This window comes from Artemia franciscana, chromosome 8 (genome assembly GCF_032884065.1).
Source record: "Artemia franciscana chromosome 8, ASM3288406v1, whole genome shotgun sequence".
NCBI classification, from domain to species: domain Eukaryota; kingdom Metazoa; phylum Arthropoda; class Branchiopoda; order Anostraca; family Artemiidae; genus Artemia; species Artemia franciscana.
This window is the reverse complement of record NC_088870.1, coordinates 22,604,573-22,619,207: the sequence shown is the minus strand read 5'-3', so window position 1 is coordinate 22,619,207 and position 14,635 is coordinate 22,604,573. Positions and strand designations below refer to the sequence as shown.

Genomic DNA, 14,635 nt, shown 5'->3' with positions numbered 1-14,635 from the left:
AACGTGAAATCAATTAGAAAGATGTTACCTTGTTAAAAGTTACCTTGTTCATCCTGATGTTACCTTGTTCATCCTGATTGCTATTTTAATGCATTCAACCACCTGTAAATCTTGTTTTATGATTCTTGTTTTGTCTAATATTTGTGAGAGTTAATCTGGCTTAAGATGTTCATTGAATAAATGCTATTTCACAACTACTTTACTTTACTTTCTGGTCCTTTTTCAAATCATATTGAAAAATGCACCTTCCTCCTCCGTAGGATATTTCTCTATTTCCCTTGAAAATTTTCTACTGTGCTAAATGTATTAAAATTTATATAAACAAAAAATATGATTTCGAACAATTCCTAGTTAAACATTTTCTTCACTTTAATTTTTAAAAACATGTTTTTTATTCAACTTTGCATCGTGTTTCAAATTATAAAGGGAATCCCCTCCTCTTCAGGGAAGATTTTCTCTTCAATATTCTTAAGCAAATCGTACGTTTTTCCCTTGAAAAGTCCCATGACAAAGAAACTACTTCCGCAGAAAATCCCCCCTCCCCCGACATGAAAATAACAAAATTGGATCGACGCTCACAATTCCCTGGACAAATCCCTGTGAACGTTCATACGGCAGGTAAAATTGAACAGTCAGAGACTAAACTTCTCCCCACCGTTTCCATTTTTTTTTTCTCATTAAGAATTCTCATCGTGGAAAATCTCCAAATATAAACAATTCTTCTGGGGAAATATCTGCATATTTCCTATTAAAAATTGTATATTCAGACAGTGATTAAATTGCATAACCTACAGTTTTTTCCCAAATGGTTTTGAGGGGTATGCTATCTCCATGTTGATAGTGATTGGACTTTTGAACAATGATGAACCTAATGGCCATGTCAAAATTTTGGTCGAATACCCTATTGGGCAAAAGTTTTTTTTCCAAATGAGTTCTCTCACTTCTAGGACCATGAGTTTGATAGAATTGCTGGATATCAGACAAATTTCCTCGCTTATAGCTTTTAATATATTATAGGTTTAATTACACAGCTACTGATGACAAGTCATTGGGACTTAAACTTTATATTTTATATTCCAGCAATTTGGTACTCTTTGGGCTAATTGTGTAAATTCTTAGGTTAAAATATGATAATATTTTTATAATAAACCATTTATGTTGTATATACATAAACATAATTGTATCAAGAGCCGGGAAAATTTTAAACCAAGAAAACAAATATATATTATTCAACGTACTATGAGTAATTTGAACTAGATAATTATTGTGTCTATATTTCAGGCTCCTAAATGCGAACATTCTTTTTGTAAACTTTGTATATTGACGTGGTTGAACACAAATCATTCGTGTCCACTTGACAGAAAAAAATTAACCGTAGTTGATTTGAGGCCTGTGTCAAGGATTTTGCGATCTTTACTTTTGAGGTATTTGGTTTTTCTTTTGTGTAGAACCTGACAGCTCATTCGAATTTAAAATGATAGCCATGGCATATATTTTCAATCAGAGTTTTATCTTATTTTTCAGAGATGCTAAAAGTATAAAGAAACAGTTTAATTTGTGGTATAAAACCGGAAATTTTGACCAGTTTTAAAAAACCTAGGTTTTGATGGATTGGATTATTGATGAATTTCAAAGGAACTGAAAGTTTCATTTAAAAAATTATTGCTAAGAGCTAGAATAACTTTTATTTTGTTTTATTCTTTGATTAATAAAAAAAATCTCCACAAAATGAGTTTTTCAAAGAAAACTAAAGAGGTCTATTAAACCGAAACGAGAAGAAATAAAGTCAAATAATCTTCCAAACGTAAAACTACCACAAACAACCATCAATAAATAAATAAAACTCAAAATGAACAGGAATTACAATAGATAATCGAGTCTTATTCAAAACAGGCAACAGTTAATATGAGAGGGACTGACCACTCCCCTTCCCCCACTTCTGAAAACTAGATCATGATTTATAATCTGCTAAAAACAATCCTTTTCGATGTTCCTGTTTTTCATATTATCAAAAAGCAAATATCATAACCAAAATTCCTAAAAAGACTCTGTAGATGGTGCATGGGTAGATGCTTTTTATTCATATAACATCACACCCAAACCATCTTTGAAGTTTCTGCTCTTGGAATTCAAATGGAAGACAAATAATGGTAAAATGTGCTTTAATAAAACCTGATTTTTTAGATTCATATAGTTTTCTTTCCCCCCAATCCACAAATCCTTCAGTCAATTGATTCAAGCCAAGAAAAGTGACGATGTTAATAGCCTCTCCCTCTTTAAACAGTACTTTCCAGATGATGAAATGTATGATTTGTTAATGTTTTAGAGCATATACGTGTATTAATATTGCAACTCCGGCTTGAGGCAACATGAGGAAAAGTTATGATCCATCAAATCGTAAAATGATCATCATGATCGTCAATACACCACTGACGACTGTGAGTTTGATAGGAAAGTTTTGGCACAGGGAAGCTGTAAAAATGGGGAGGGTTATGCAAAACGTATACACGGATAAAATCTATCAGGAATTTGTCGTGGATTTCCGTAATATTTTTCAATTCCTCATCTTGTGGTGAATTTACTTTTAAGAATTCGGAAAAGAACAATTAGGTTTGATAATCGACGGGGATGAGCACTTATTCTTAGAAGAAACAATGAGGGAGGGATATATTTTCTACGGGGTTTGTATCTTGGAGACTGACCTGACTGGGAAAACACCAGTGAGAAATTCGATGCAATTTTTCTGGATATGAGTTGTCTTAATTCATCAACAAGGTCTTGCTTATCTTTTTAATATGTTATTTGCAAGGGCTTGACAATTCTTCTGCTAAAAACATCTCCGAAATTACCAATGTTAAAGAAAAATATTGCAAGTATGGGTTTTTGAACTGGAAGGTCAAACACCCATAGAACTTCATGGCTTCGTAACGGATTCTCTTTTCCCATGCATATACAGACCAGTGACTAAGGCCTTTTTGAGTCCACATAATATTTGTTTGGCAAAGGATGGGGTTAAGCATTGGAAGTTTTCAAAACAACCTTGATGGGAAGCAGAGTATTATTGATCCCCACGTTCCTTTGCAACGGTTGGTGGCCAACGGTTTCAGGGTCAGAAAGATTCATAGAGCACTCCAATTTTATCAAAGTCGTACATGAAACCTCTCATTGACACTTTTGTCAGTGAATGTTTAGAAGCAAAAACAAAGGTTGAAAAGAAATCTTTTGGCTCATTTAAATCAAGCCTTTGGTAAAATATGTGAGAGTCAAACTTCACATCGATTATCATCATAGACTCCTATGGTCCTTTTGCATAGGAAAATAAAAGGAATGTTATTTGAATAAAATCATTGCTGGTAGTAGCGCAATTTTAGAAATCTCCAAAAAACATGTTTGAATTTTTTTACAATGTGTGTAAGCTTCCGTATCCAGAAAAGGGACAATTCCAAGCGTTATTGAGACACTTATTCACTCTGGTTAAAATTTAAAGCTGACAATCTATTAAATGATTTGGAAACTAGTGAAAATATTAGCTCTCAAATGAATTTTAACAACTGGGAAGAGTCTATTTACCGGAGCTAGTGAAGCACCAGACCCCAAATAAACTATTGTATCTAAAATCCATGACAGGTAGCGATTTGATATCCCATGGTGTGCTTGAAGATCCGAAGGGTTATTAGAAACTCCATGTAGAGAAGTTTAGTTCTAAGTCCTAAAATGACGGTGATTTAATCTTTAAAATTAAAAACTACAGAGTTAGAGTAGAAAAACTACCATATTAGCCATATCGGATAAGGGTTATGCATGTGAGGGTGTTGGGAGGCTACTATCCCATCGGAACTACCTCAATCCAGATCGATGTTTATGTGTTCAATATAGACAAGGTCTTGGTCTCGGTCTTGAAAAAATCCTTTAAATTAAATAGTAGGCGGGAAATGGAAGAATTTCCTTAGATTTATTTTTTTGTGTAAGCGTGGTAGACTTATTGTTGTTTTTGTTGTCGTATTTTCAATGTATTTTTAAATACTTTGAAATTATTTTACCCCTGTGCCTGCGGCCGGCTTGGGGATAAAGGATGTGGCTTTCAGCTAGCCACCACTAAAGGCCGCCGCGCCCTCGAGGGTAACGGGCTTTTCTAACTGTTTTTTTTAGTGTAATATGGTCTGTGTTGATTAAAAAGGATATGCATTTATTATAAAATAAAAGAAGAGTCTATTTACCGGAGCTAGTGAAGCACCAGACCCCAAATAAACTATTGTATCTAAAATCCATGACAAGTAGCGATTTGATATCCCATGGTGTGCTTGAAGATGCGACGGGTTATAGAAACTCTGTGTAGAGAAGTTTAGTTCCAAGTCCTAAAGTGAGTGTTCTAATTTTTGTTCTTGAACATCGCAGTATAACAAAAATTTAACAGTTCAAAATAAGGATGAAGCATTTTAATAGACAGTGAAACAATATAAAGTTTTTTTAACTGGATATTTCAGATACATATACTGTGTCCATCATCATCAGAAAACTAAAAGAGATTAAAAAAACAAACAAAATTTATACCCAATAAACTAATTATATATAGTTTATTGCTCTTATTTTTTTCAGTGCAACAGTGGAAGCAAATCTCCTTGACCTTTTCGGTTCCAGTTCATTAGATTTATCTGACATATCGGGTGGACCGGGGTCAAAGCTTGTCAGTGAAATGAGATTTATTTTATTTAACCTCAGTAAATTATCATAAATTGAATTCAATTAAAATTCAACTGTATCTCTGTTTATGGCATTATTCTAGAATATTTTGCTTTTTATTTCAATTTTTTCCTTGAAAATTTTCTTTAAGCCTTGGTCCCTAGAAATCAAAGAAAAATTCTCAAACAAAATAAAATGATTTGGATAATTATAAATATGTTCAGATAGAGCCAACATAAAATCTTCAGGTTTTGAATTTTGCTTTTGAGGACGATGTAATAGAATTATTATGTTGTAGCAATCTCATTTTCAGATTATAGTTAGTACGTCCCAAAAAAAAGCTTCCACAAGTATATTGGATTTCATAAACCCCACTTTGCTGCTCTACGGAAGTTTGATCCTTTCCAGAAGTTAAAATACTATCTAAGTATACTAAATCTCAAAGCTACCTTTAAACCATTATTTTGTATAACTCTTTTAAGTTTTTCACTCAACCCTGTAACATATGGTAAAGAACAAAAATATATTTCTTTTCTGTTATTTTCAGGATATAATTAAAAATTCTAGAAATTTTTTCCTTCTTTTCCAAAATTCTGGTCAATTAACTAACCTGGGTAATTTTGGAGAGCAGAGTCTTAAAATGTGGTCAGTTAAGGATATAATTAAACCAATTTTTACTTGGTGAATGTAACCGGAGAAAAATGACCTCAATCTATTATTGTAAGAAGGTATTCTGTAAATTCTAAAAATCGAGACTATTTTCATTTTTTTAAAGTAAAACATCTAGAAAAAGAAGTTTCTTATCCTCTTCTAATTCAATTGTAAATTTTAAATTACCCCACCAAAAATCAAGATGTTATAAAAACCCTTTTATTCCCCCTCCCCATAATTCCACACTGAAATTATTTCATCCATATATCACCCCCCCCCCACTGTAATATGTATAAAAATATGATTCTAACGCTATAGTTTTAATATTTTACAAAAAAATTTGCTAATAAAGGACTTAATGGGGGCTCCCATGGGTAAACCATTTATGTGTTCGGAAAAACCCCTAAATTGAAAAAAATAAGAGAACGAATTGAAAAACATAACTATGTTCATAATTACACGACTTCCAAAACTGTTTTACCGCTAATTAAGTCCAAGTTTTTTAATATCTTCCTTTCAAGGAGAATTTCTGCGGCTTTTACCGCAATATTTGTATGCATTGATACTATATCGGAACTTCAGATTATAGAATTTGAAGAAATTCCCACTTCTTTTAGTTTATTCACAAGTTCTTTTGAAAGCTTAATATAAGAAATTTTTTTTCAACATGACTGGCTTACATAATGATACTAACCAATTGCGAAGAGCACTCTATGGTGACTTTGTACGTGCAACAGTTGGTTGTAATGGCAAGTTTGGCTTATGTATCTTCGGAAGTCCCTATAATTTAAGGCAGAAGGAACCTCTATGCATTGCTAGTAAGGTTTTTGTAAAAGTTCCAGTAGAAGAAATTATCTATTCAATAGAAACATCTTTACACAGATGCCCCGTCCAAATCAAAGATGTTAGCCTACTAAGAAATTCTACAGTGAAAACGCTGTCAGAGTTTGCTTTAAAACCAGAAATCCCTAACAATCCTATCAAAGATGTAACGATTCTTAATAATTTAAAAAGGGATGAATCTATTTCAATTACAAAAGCAGACAAGGGCAATACTTTAATGGTAATCGATATCAAGGACTACGATTCAAAATGAAACATTTGACTGAAAGATGAAAAACGTTTTTTTTTCCATTCAGAGGTTTTTTTCGAAAAAGTAAATGCTTTACCCATGGGGGTTCCTTCAAGTACTTTATTAACAAACTGTTTTGTAGAAAATATTGAAACAATAGTTCTAGATTCATATTTTTTTAAACATAAGTTTTGGAGGAGATATATGGATGACATAATTTCAGTATGGAATTATTGGGAAGAAGAATTAAGAAGTTTTTAGAGTACAATAATTTTTGGGAAGGTGATTTAAAATTTAAAATGGAATTAGAAGAGGACAAGAAACTTTCTTTTCAGGATGTTATACATTAAAAATGCAAATAGTATGTATTCTAAAATTTACAGAAAACCTACTAACAATAATAGGTTTTTGTCATTCTTCTCAGGTTATGCTCGATAGGTAAAAATTGGTTTAATCATATCCTTAACCAACTGAATTTATAGAATTTTTTGTCGAAAACTCATTTAGGAGGAAGTTTTGTTGTTAAAAGAAATTTCAATTGGTAACCATTGCCGAGGTTTGTTAATTGACCAGACTTTTTGGAAAATAAGGAACAAATTTCTAGAATTTTTTAATCATAGCCAGAATATAACAAAAAAGAAAGACATTTTTTGTTCTTTTACATATGTTTCAGGGCAGAGTGAAAAACATAAGAGAATATTAGAAAATAATGGTTTAAATGAAATTTTAAGAGGTAGTAATACTTTGGCTAGTTTTTAAATTCTGGAAAGGATCAAACTTCCGTAGAGCAACAATGTGGGGCTTATAAAGTCCCATGTACATGTGGAACTTCTTTTGTGGGACATACTAACCAGTATTTCAAAATGAGATTACTGCAACATCATAACTCTATATCATCGCCCTTAAAGCAAAATTCCAAACCTGAAGATTTCACGTTGGAACTATCAAAACATATTTATAACAATTCAAATCATTTTATTTTGTTTGAGAATGTTTCTTTGATTATGTTTCTAAGGACCAAGGTTTAAAGCAAAATTTCAGGGGAAAAAATAAAATTGAAAAATTCAAGAATAATTCCATAAACAGAGAAACATATGCATTTGGATTGAATTTAATTTATGATATTGTACTGAGGTCAAATGAAGTAAATCTCATTTCACCTAAGAGCTTTGGCCTCTGTCCACCTGAAATGTCAGATAAATCTAATGAACCGGAACCAAAATAAGGAGATTTGCTTCTGCTGTTGCATAGCAAAAAATAAGAGCAATAAACTCTTTGTAATTAGTTTATTGGGCATAATATTTTTATTAATTTGTTTTAGTTATACTGCTGGTGATGGACACTCTATATGTGTCTGAAATATCCAGCTAAAAATTTTATATTTGTTTCATTGTCTATTAAAGGATTTGATCCTTTTTTGAACTGTTGTATTTTCGTCAAAGAAAAGCAGTGGGGTCTTCGAAGTTATCTATATGAAAGTATATGGGTATTATGTGACCAAGGTAGTGTATAGATGTATTAGCACCCATAAGAGACACGCAATTGTTATAAATCAACAAGATTTTCTTCATCAATGAAAGAAGAAAAGGATTCAATAAAATTCAATGTACATTTAGGCAGTTTTAAAGGTAAAGAGTTTGAACATGGTCTACATTTCAGGACTTTAAATCATTTGATTACAGATAAAAGGAGAAAAAGCTCTTTATTAGTGAAAGACAAAATATACCTGGAAAATATATATATATATATGATATTATGCCGTCCGAGTGGGTTGGTGCGCTGGATTCGGGATCCTTTGTCTCGGAGGACACGGGTTCGATTCCAAGTGAATCAAATTCTTCGGTTTGGGATGTGGGTCAGTGGTGTGACTCTGCAAGCTTAGCCAGAGTCGACCCAGGTCCAAATGGGTACCTGGAGAAATCTAGGGAAGGTAAACAGAAAGGGTGTGCGAAAGCAAAGGATGGCTGGCCCCCAGACCCCCATTGCACTTCCTGGATGAAGGGCCAAGAAACGGAGATCAGCACCGCCGGTAAGGACTGTAAAGTCTAATGCCGTATCCTTTACCTTTTTTTCTCTATATATATAAAGGTGAGTGCAAGTGATTTTTGTTTTATTCAACAGATGACAAGAAATTATTTCAATCATGACTTTCACCTTTCCAGAGAAAGATTGCTTAATTTTTTTTCAAAATTACCTGCAAATGAAATCGTAATACCTTCCTTAACTCTTGGAACAGGTGTAGTTAATTTTTCATCAAGGACCTTAAAATTACAAGAAAAGTCCATTTGGAAAAAATTTCAAAGTTTTTCTTTAAAACTAATAAATTCCAAGTAGAAGAAATAATTTCTTTAATAGAAACATCTTTACACAGAAACCGATCCTATTCAAAGATGTCACCCTAGTATGAGCTTCTACAGTGAAAACTCTGTCAAATGTTGCTTTAAAACCACACATCCCTAACAATTCTATCAAAGACAAAGAGATTCTTAATAGTTTAAGAAGGGATTAATCAATTATTATTAAAAAAGCAGACAGGGATAACACTTCAGTGGTAATGGATACCAAGGATTACGATTCAAAATTAAACGTTTTACTGAAAGATGAAAAAACGTACAAAAAATATTCTTTTGACCTAACAGACTCGTACACAAAGAAGTTTAAGAACGGGTTAAAGAGTTTGAAAAAAAGGGAAGATTAAACCTTAACTTTACTACAAATGCTTACCAAGAAGTTCTTTGTGCCCTAAATTATATGGACTGCCAAAGATACATAAGCCAAACCTGCCATTACAACCAATTGTTGCAAGTACAAAGTCACCAACTAGTGCTCTAAGCAATTGGTTAACGTCATTACGTAAGCCACTCATGTCGACAAAAATTCTTACATTAAGCATTTGACAGAACTTGTAAAAGTTTTTATGTGGGAAGCCAGAATTTGAAAATGAGATTGCTTCAACATCTTTATTCTATGTCATCGTCTTTAAAACAAAATTTCAATTCTGAAGACTTCCCGTTGGCTCTATCGGAGCATATATATGATTATTTAAATTATTTTATTTTGTAAGAGAATGTTTCTTTGATTTCTAGGGACCAAGGTTTAAAGCAAATTTTCAGGAAAATTATTGAAATAAAAAAAATATTCAAGAATAATTCCTTAAACAGAGATACAGGTGAATTTGAATTGAATTCAATTTATGATAATTTGCTGAGGTCAAATAGATTAAGTCTTATTTCACCAAAGAGCTTTGACCACTCACCACTTGATATATCAGATAAATTTAATGAGCCGGAACCGAAAAGGTAAAGGAGATTTGCTTCCGGTGTTGTATTGAAAGAGGAATGAACTATATGTGTTTGGTTTATTGGGTATATATTATTTTGTTTTTATCAATGTCTTTTAGTTTTACTTCTGGTGATGGACACTCTATATGGGTCTGAAATATCCGGTTGAAAATTTTATATTTGTTTCACTGTCTATTGAATGGTTTCATCTCTAGTTTGAACTGTTATATTTTTGTCATGGAAAGGCAGTGTGGTTTTCAAAGTTATCAACATCGTAGCAATAGGACTAATTGGGATATTATTTTTTTATTGATTTTACAACTATAGTTTGCAGTTAGTTGTATTCCAGCTGTTGAAGATGTTGACAACAATATGTATCAATTTAAAACATCTTTCAGATCATTTCTTTATGGCTTATAAATATCAAACAAACAGCACTTTTGACAAATATAAATCAAAATCGTTATCAAACGTTTTTGGGAAACCCCAGAAAAATTATTATCACTACTTTTTTTGCAAGAGTCCTAAGATAAATTAAAGGCTATTGCATCGGGCTCAAAATTTATACTGGGAACCAAATTCTTGGTTTATATTTAATGATATAGCCAAATCCATTTGGAGAGTGGTCTCAAAAAATACCACAATCGGTTACTGTCCTGCTCGCATTATACAAATTTTCTATAATCCTAGTTCTACACAATCTCTTCCATCGGAGCAAATTTATGAGAACACTTGCTTTGAATCGTACCTACTACATCTTCTATAGGGTTGTTGGTGATTCAAGTTCTCTAATAACTCTCAATAAACAAATATATCCCGGTGCTCCAGAATTTCTACTTTCGGAATACAACCATGCAACAAATAAATTGTATGGTTACATTCTATTGGATCTCAATCATAATGCACTAGAAAATTTGCATGTTGTAACAGATATTTTTGATAGTGAAATTAATTTATATATTCCATTGAACAGTAAGAAAGTTCATTAGTTGCCAACATGACACTGAGGAAACTACATGAGCTTGGACATTTATTTTCCATTCTAAGTAGTTCAAAATTGCCACTTAGGAAAGCCATACTCAAACACGGTATTGGAAAAGAGTTTATTAATTTCATATCTGAACTTTTATTTAAATTTGACGGAAGGCAATGTTCAACTGCCAAAAGTTGCCAACCAACAGAAAAAGCAACATTGTTCCGTTGCACCTGCACTAGCAAAAAGCAATAGCAATGGAAAAGATTTAAAATTTAAAGGAAAACGTCTTTTCCAAGCTGGTAGTAGCTTTAATACATTTTTACTGCCAATAATTGCAGGACATGTAAACAGTTTTTCTCCAGAAAAATACCTAAAACAAACAAATTCACACTAATAGAACTTTTTCTTTAATCAACGGAACACTTCGAAGATATTTTCTTTAAATTCATTAATGTTGAGAATATTACCGATGATAAAATACCTTTTTCGCTTAAAGATGCACAGTTGCGATTGGTCAAACATCCTTTTACGTGAGACCGGCCTTTTACGTGAGACCGGTCAGTCTAAGGATCATTGATAAAAAGGAAACGTCTGTTCAAGATTCTGGAACAACAAGAGAACAACCAAACAAGGAATATTTAATATTGTTCAAGTTTTGGTCAAATCTTGGAGACCTGCTGCCAAACTCATATCTTGAACAAAGTAAAAGATTCTTATTTTATTTCATAGAAAGTCAACACATTCAAGTTGATAGTAAAGGGAAACGAATTATAATTCAGGGGAAAATTTATAATCTACTTGATTTAATGTATAAATGTAGTTACAAATCGTAAAGGATTTTTATCATTTTACAATCATCTATGCAACTTTTTAATTACATAAAGGTTTCTGAAGAGTGTTATTACCAATAAGCAAATTCTTAAAATATTCATTGAACATAGTAGTAGTCTAATATTAAAAGAAGAAGCAGGTCATTTTAAATCAATCTTGGAAAATTCTACCAGACCTGGCGCACCTATCTGTAGAAACAACGATTTGATACCACTAGTAGTGGTGAGGCGAAAGTGAAGACGCATTGGTATCAAATTATCACCATCTTTTCCAACCGCTAGTATGCAAAAGGATAGCGGACACTACACTACCTATTTACATTCAAAATAATTGCGGATGTGAAACCTGTATATGAAAATGTTAGTAAAGGGAGAAGTCTTAGTTCCCCCACCAAACACTTTTTCAAGTCACTAGACTTAAAAACACCAGACAAGAGAATATCTAAGAAATGAACCAATTTACACTCAATATCGAAATCATAGGGTTCGTGCAAATCATTCAAATATCTAAGAAATGAACCAATTTGCACTCAATATCGAAATCATAGGGTTTGTGCAAATCATTGAAATCTTTCACCTCACCATTAGTAGTGGTGAGGTGAAAGTGAAGACGCATTGGTATCAAATTATCACCATCTTTACCAACTGCTAGTATGCAAAAGGATAGCGGACACTACACTACCTATTTACATTCAAAATGATTGCGGATGTGAAACCTGTATATGAAAATGTTAGTAAAGGGAGAAGTCTTAGTTCCCCCACCAAACACTTTTTCAAGTCACTGGACTTAAAAACACCAGACAAGAGAATATCTAAGAAATGAACCAATTTACACTCAATATCGAAATCATAGGGTTTGTGCAAATCATTGAAAAATAAAAGTATTTTCCCCACTCCATAATATGCAAGCAGATCTTCTAACCTTAAGTGAGATCCAAAGATGTTACAATACACCCTAACAATATGTTCTATTTGCAATCAGTGTCTCAGTCGCTATCCACATGCTACTTCATTGTGGACAAAGAGGGGTGCTGAAGCTGCTAAAGCTCTAAAAAGTATTCTTGACCAAGAGTGTTATAGAAAAATTCAAGTGAATCAATGTAGTAAATTTGTTAATCAACGTGTAGAGAAGGTATTGTTGAAATAGAATACAATCTTTTTTTACAGTCATAGTCCTATAAAGGTTGCATCGGCCAAATGCTTGATAAGAACTTTTTGACTTTTAATTTCAAGATATTGTACATTGAAAAATACTGCTGCTTTTATTTAAGGTTTTGATAAAATCAAGAAAATTTATAATCAACATCCTCATCGAGCTCCATCCATTAGCTTGTTTGTGTATGTGATATACCTATTTTCGAGTGACGATAATTTCAATCACTTATGTAATGATTTTTTTCAATCACAAATATATCTATAATGGCAGAAGAAGAAGCTGATAATAGCCTAAAAAATATTCTGAAGAGTAAGCGTTCACAATCTGGACCGCTGGCGCCATCTATTATTGATGGAATTAAATGATGGATCGAAAATTTTCAAAAAAACTACTCTCAACCAGCGTCTGTTCCCCGGGGAGACCCTCCAACAAGGTTGACTCTAGTTCGGTGTGGCGTAGTGACATGCATGAGAAGGTGTAGCATAAGGGGGAGACAGTAACAACGGCTATGAAATTGGGTAAAATTAACCTTGACTTGATGCTCACTTAATTGGACAATCTGTCTTGGCTTTTTCTACGCTTAAACCAGAAAGGAAAAACGAATGGCGCAGCAAGTGCGCAAATATAAAGGTCCGAGAACGCAGAGAGCGCCGTGTACTTTATAACGGTGATTACAGTATTCCGGTAATCAGTATAGTTCGCAATGACAGTGGAACAAAAAATTCAAGGAATAAGCAATATGAAACATGCTTAGTTACTATAAACTCCTTAGAACCTAAACCAACATTACCAATATTGAATCCCTAATTCCATGACGAAACTTCGAACAACTCGGATAATCCCCATCCTATGCTAGGATCCATCCTATCCTATGCTAAAACCTGTCACTCTAAGTGCCGAAAAAAATTTCCCAAGCCTAATTCTGTGCAAATCCAGGTCACTGACGAAAAAGAAGGACGCGTTAGAACTTGTCTTACGCATCGACTCGACATCACTAGCAGTAATTACCGAGTGTTGGGATATTACTATTGAAACAGGCGCTATAAGAGGCTTAAACCTGTCACTCTAAGCACCAAAACAAATTTCCCAAGCCTAATTTTGTGCAATTCCTGGGTCACTGACAAATAAAGTGGACGAGCTAGAACTTGTCTTACGCATTAACTCGACACCACTAGAAATAAGTGCCAAATGTTGGGATATTTCTACCGAAACAGGGGCCATAAGAGACTATCCGAACTTCTTCGATATCTGGTGTGACAGAGACGACAAACGACGTGGAGGTGAAGTAGGCATCTATTGCCATGAAGACTTGCCATCCAGACAACTTAATAACCCTTCAAATTCCTGTCATGAAACAATGAAGACTTGCCATGCAGACAACTTAATAACCATGAAGAGTTGCCATGCAGACAAATTAATAACCCTTCAGATTCCTGTCATGAAACAATCTGGCTGTGGTGCAGACCGAGAGGGTTACCAAGAACTTGCTCGTGTATCATTCTAGCAGCAGTATACTATCCCCAAGGTGCTCGTGACAAACGTCAATTAGTGACGTTTCTGCAGCATCAAGTTGACCACTTCCAGAAACATTTCAGTAATCCAGTTTTCATCAATCCAGCTTTCAGCTGGAGACTTTAACTTAACCGACAAAAAGTGGATTTTACATGTGTTGGATCTAAAACAAGTGGTCGATGTATCCACTCATGAAAGTAGAAGCATAATAGACCTCATACCAACGAATCTTGAGGTGTTTTGTGAGACACCAGTTTCCTCAGGACCACTCACTAAGTCGGACCACAACGTTCTCTGGTGAAAACCAAAGAGCAGAAATCATGTGCCGAAACCAAATAAGGTCAAAGCAGTTTTCAGATCCCTTAGTGAAAGTTCCATCCAAAAATTTGGCAGGTGGATCGCTAACTTTGACTTTGATCCACTTTGTGTTATAATAAATATTTATGAAAAGGTCGAGACATTATACTTGATTATGCA

General features: G+C 33.5%; 1 protein-coding gene across 2 annotated transcripts in view; it reads left to right on the top strand.

Annotated features, from left to right (window-relative positions):
* LOC136030144 (ras and EF-hand domain-containing protein homolog) overlaps positions 1-14,635 on the top strand; it is a 99,510-nt gene that overhangs the window by 22,525 nt on the left and 62,350 nt on the right. Inside the window, exon 3 of one of the 2 annotated variants that reach the window (XM_065708843.1) lies at positions 1,282-1,424. In XM_065708843.1, the coding sequence (XP_065564915.1) occupies positions 1,282-1,424 (143 nt within the window). Of the gene's footprint in view, positions 1-1,281; positions 1,425-9,313; positions 9,463-14,635 lie in introns of those variants that run through there. The other variant, XM_065708844.1, reaches the window with a different exon arrangement.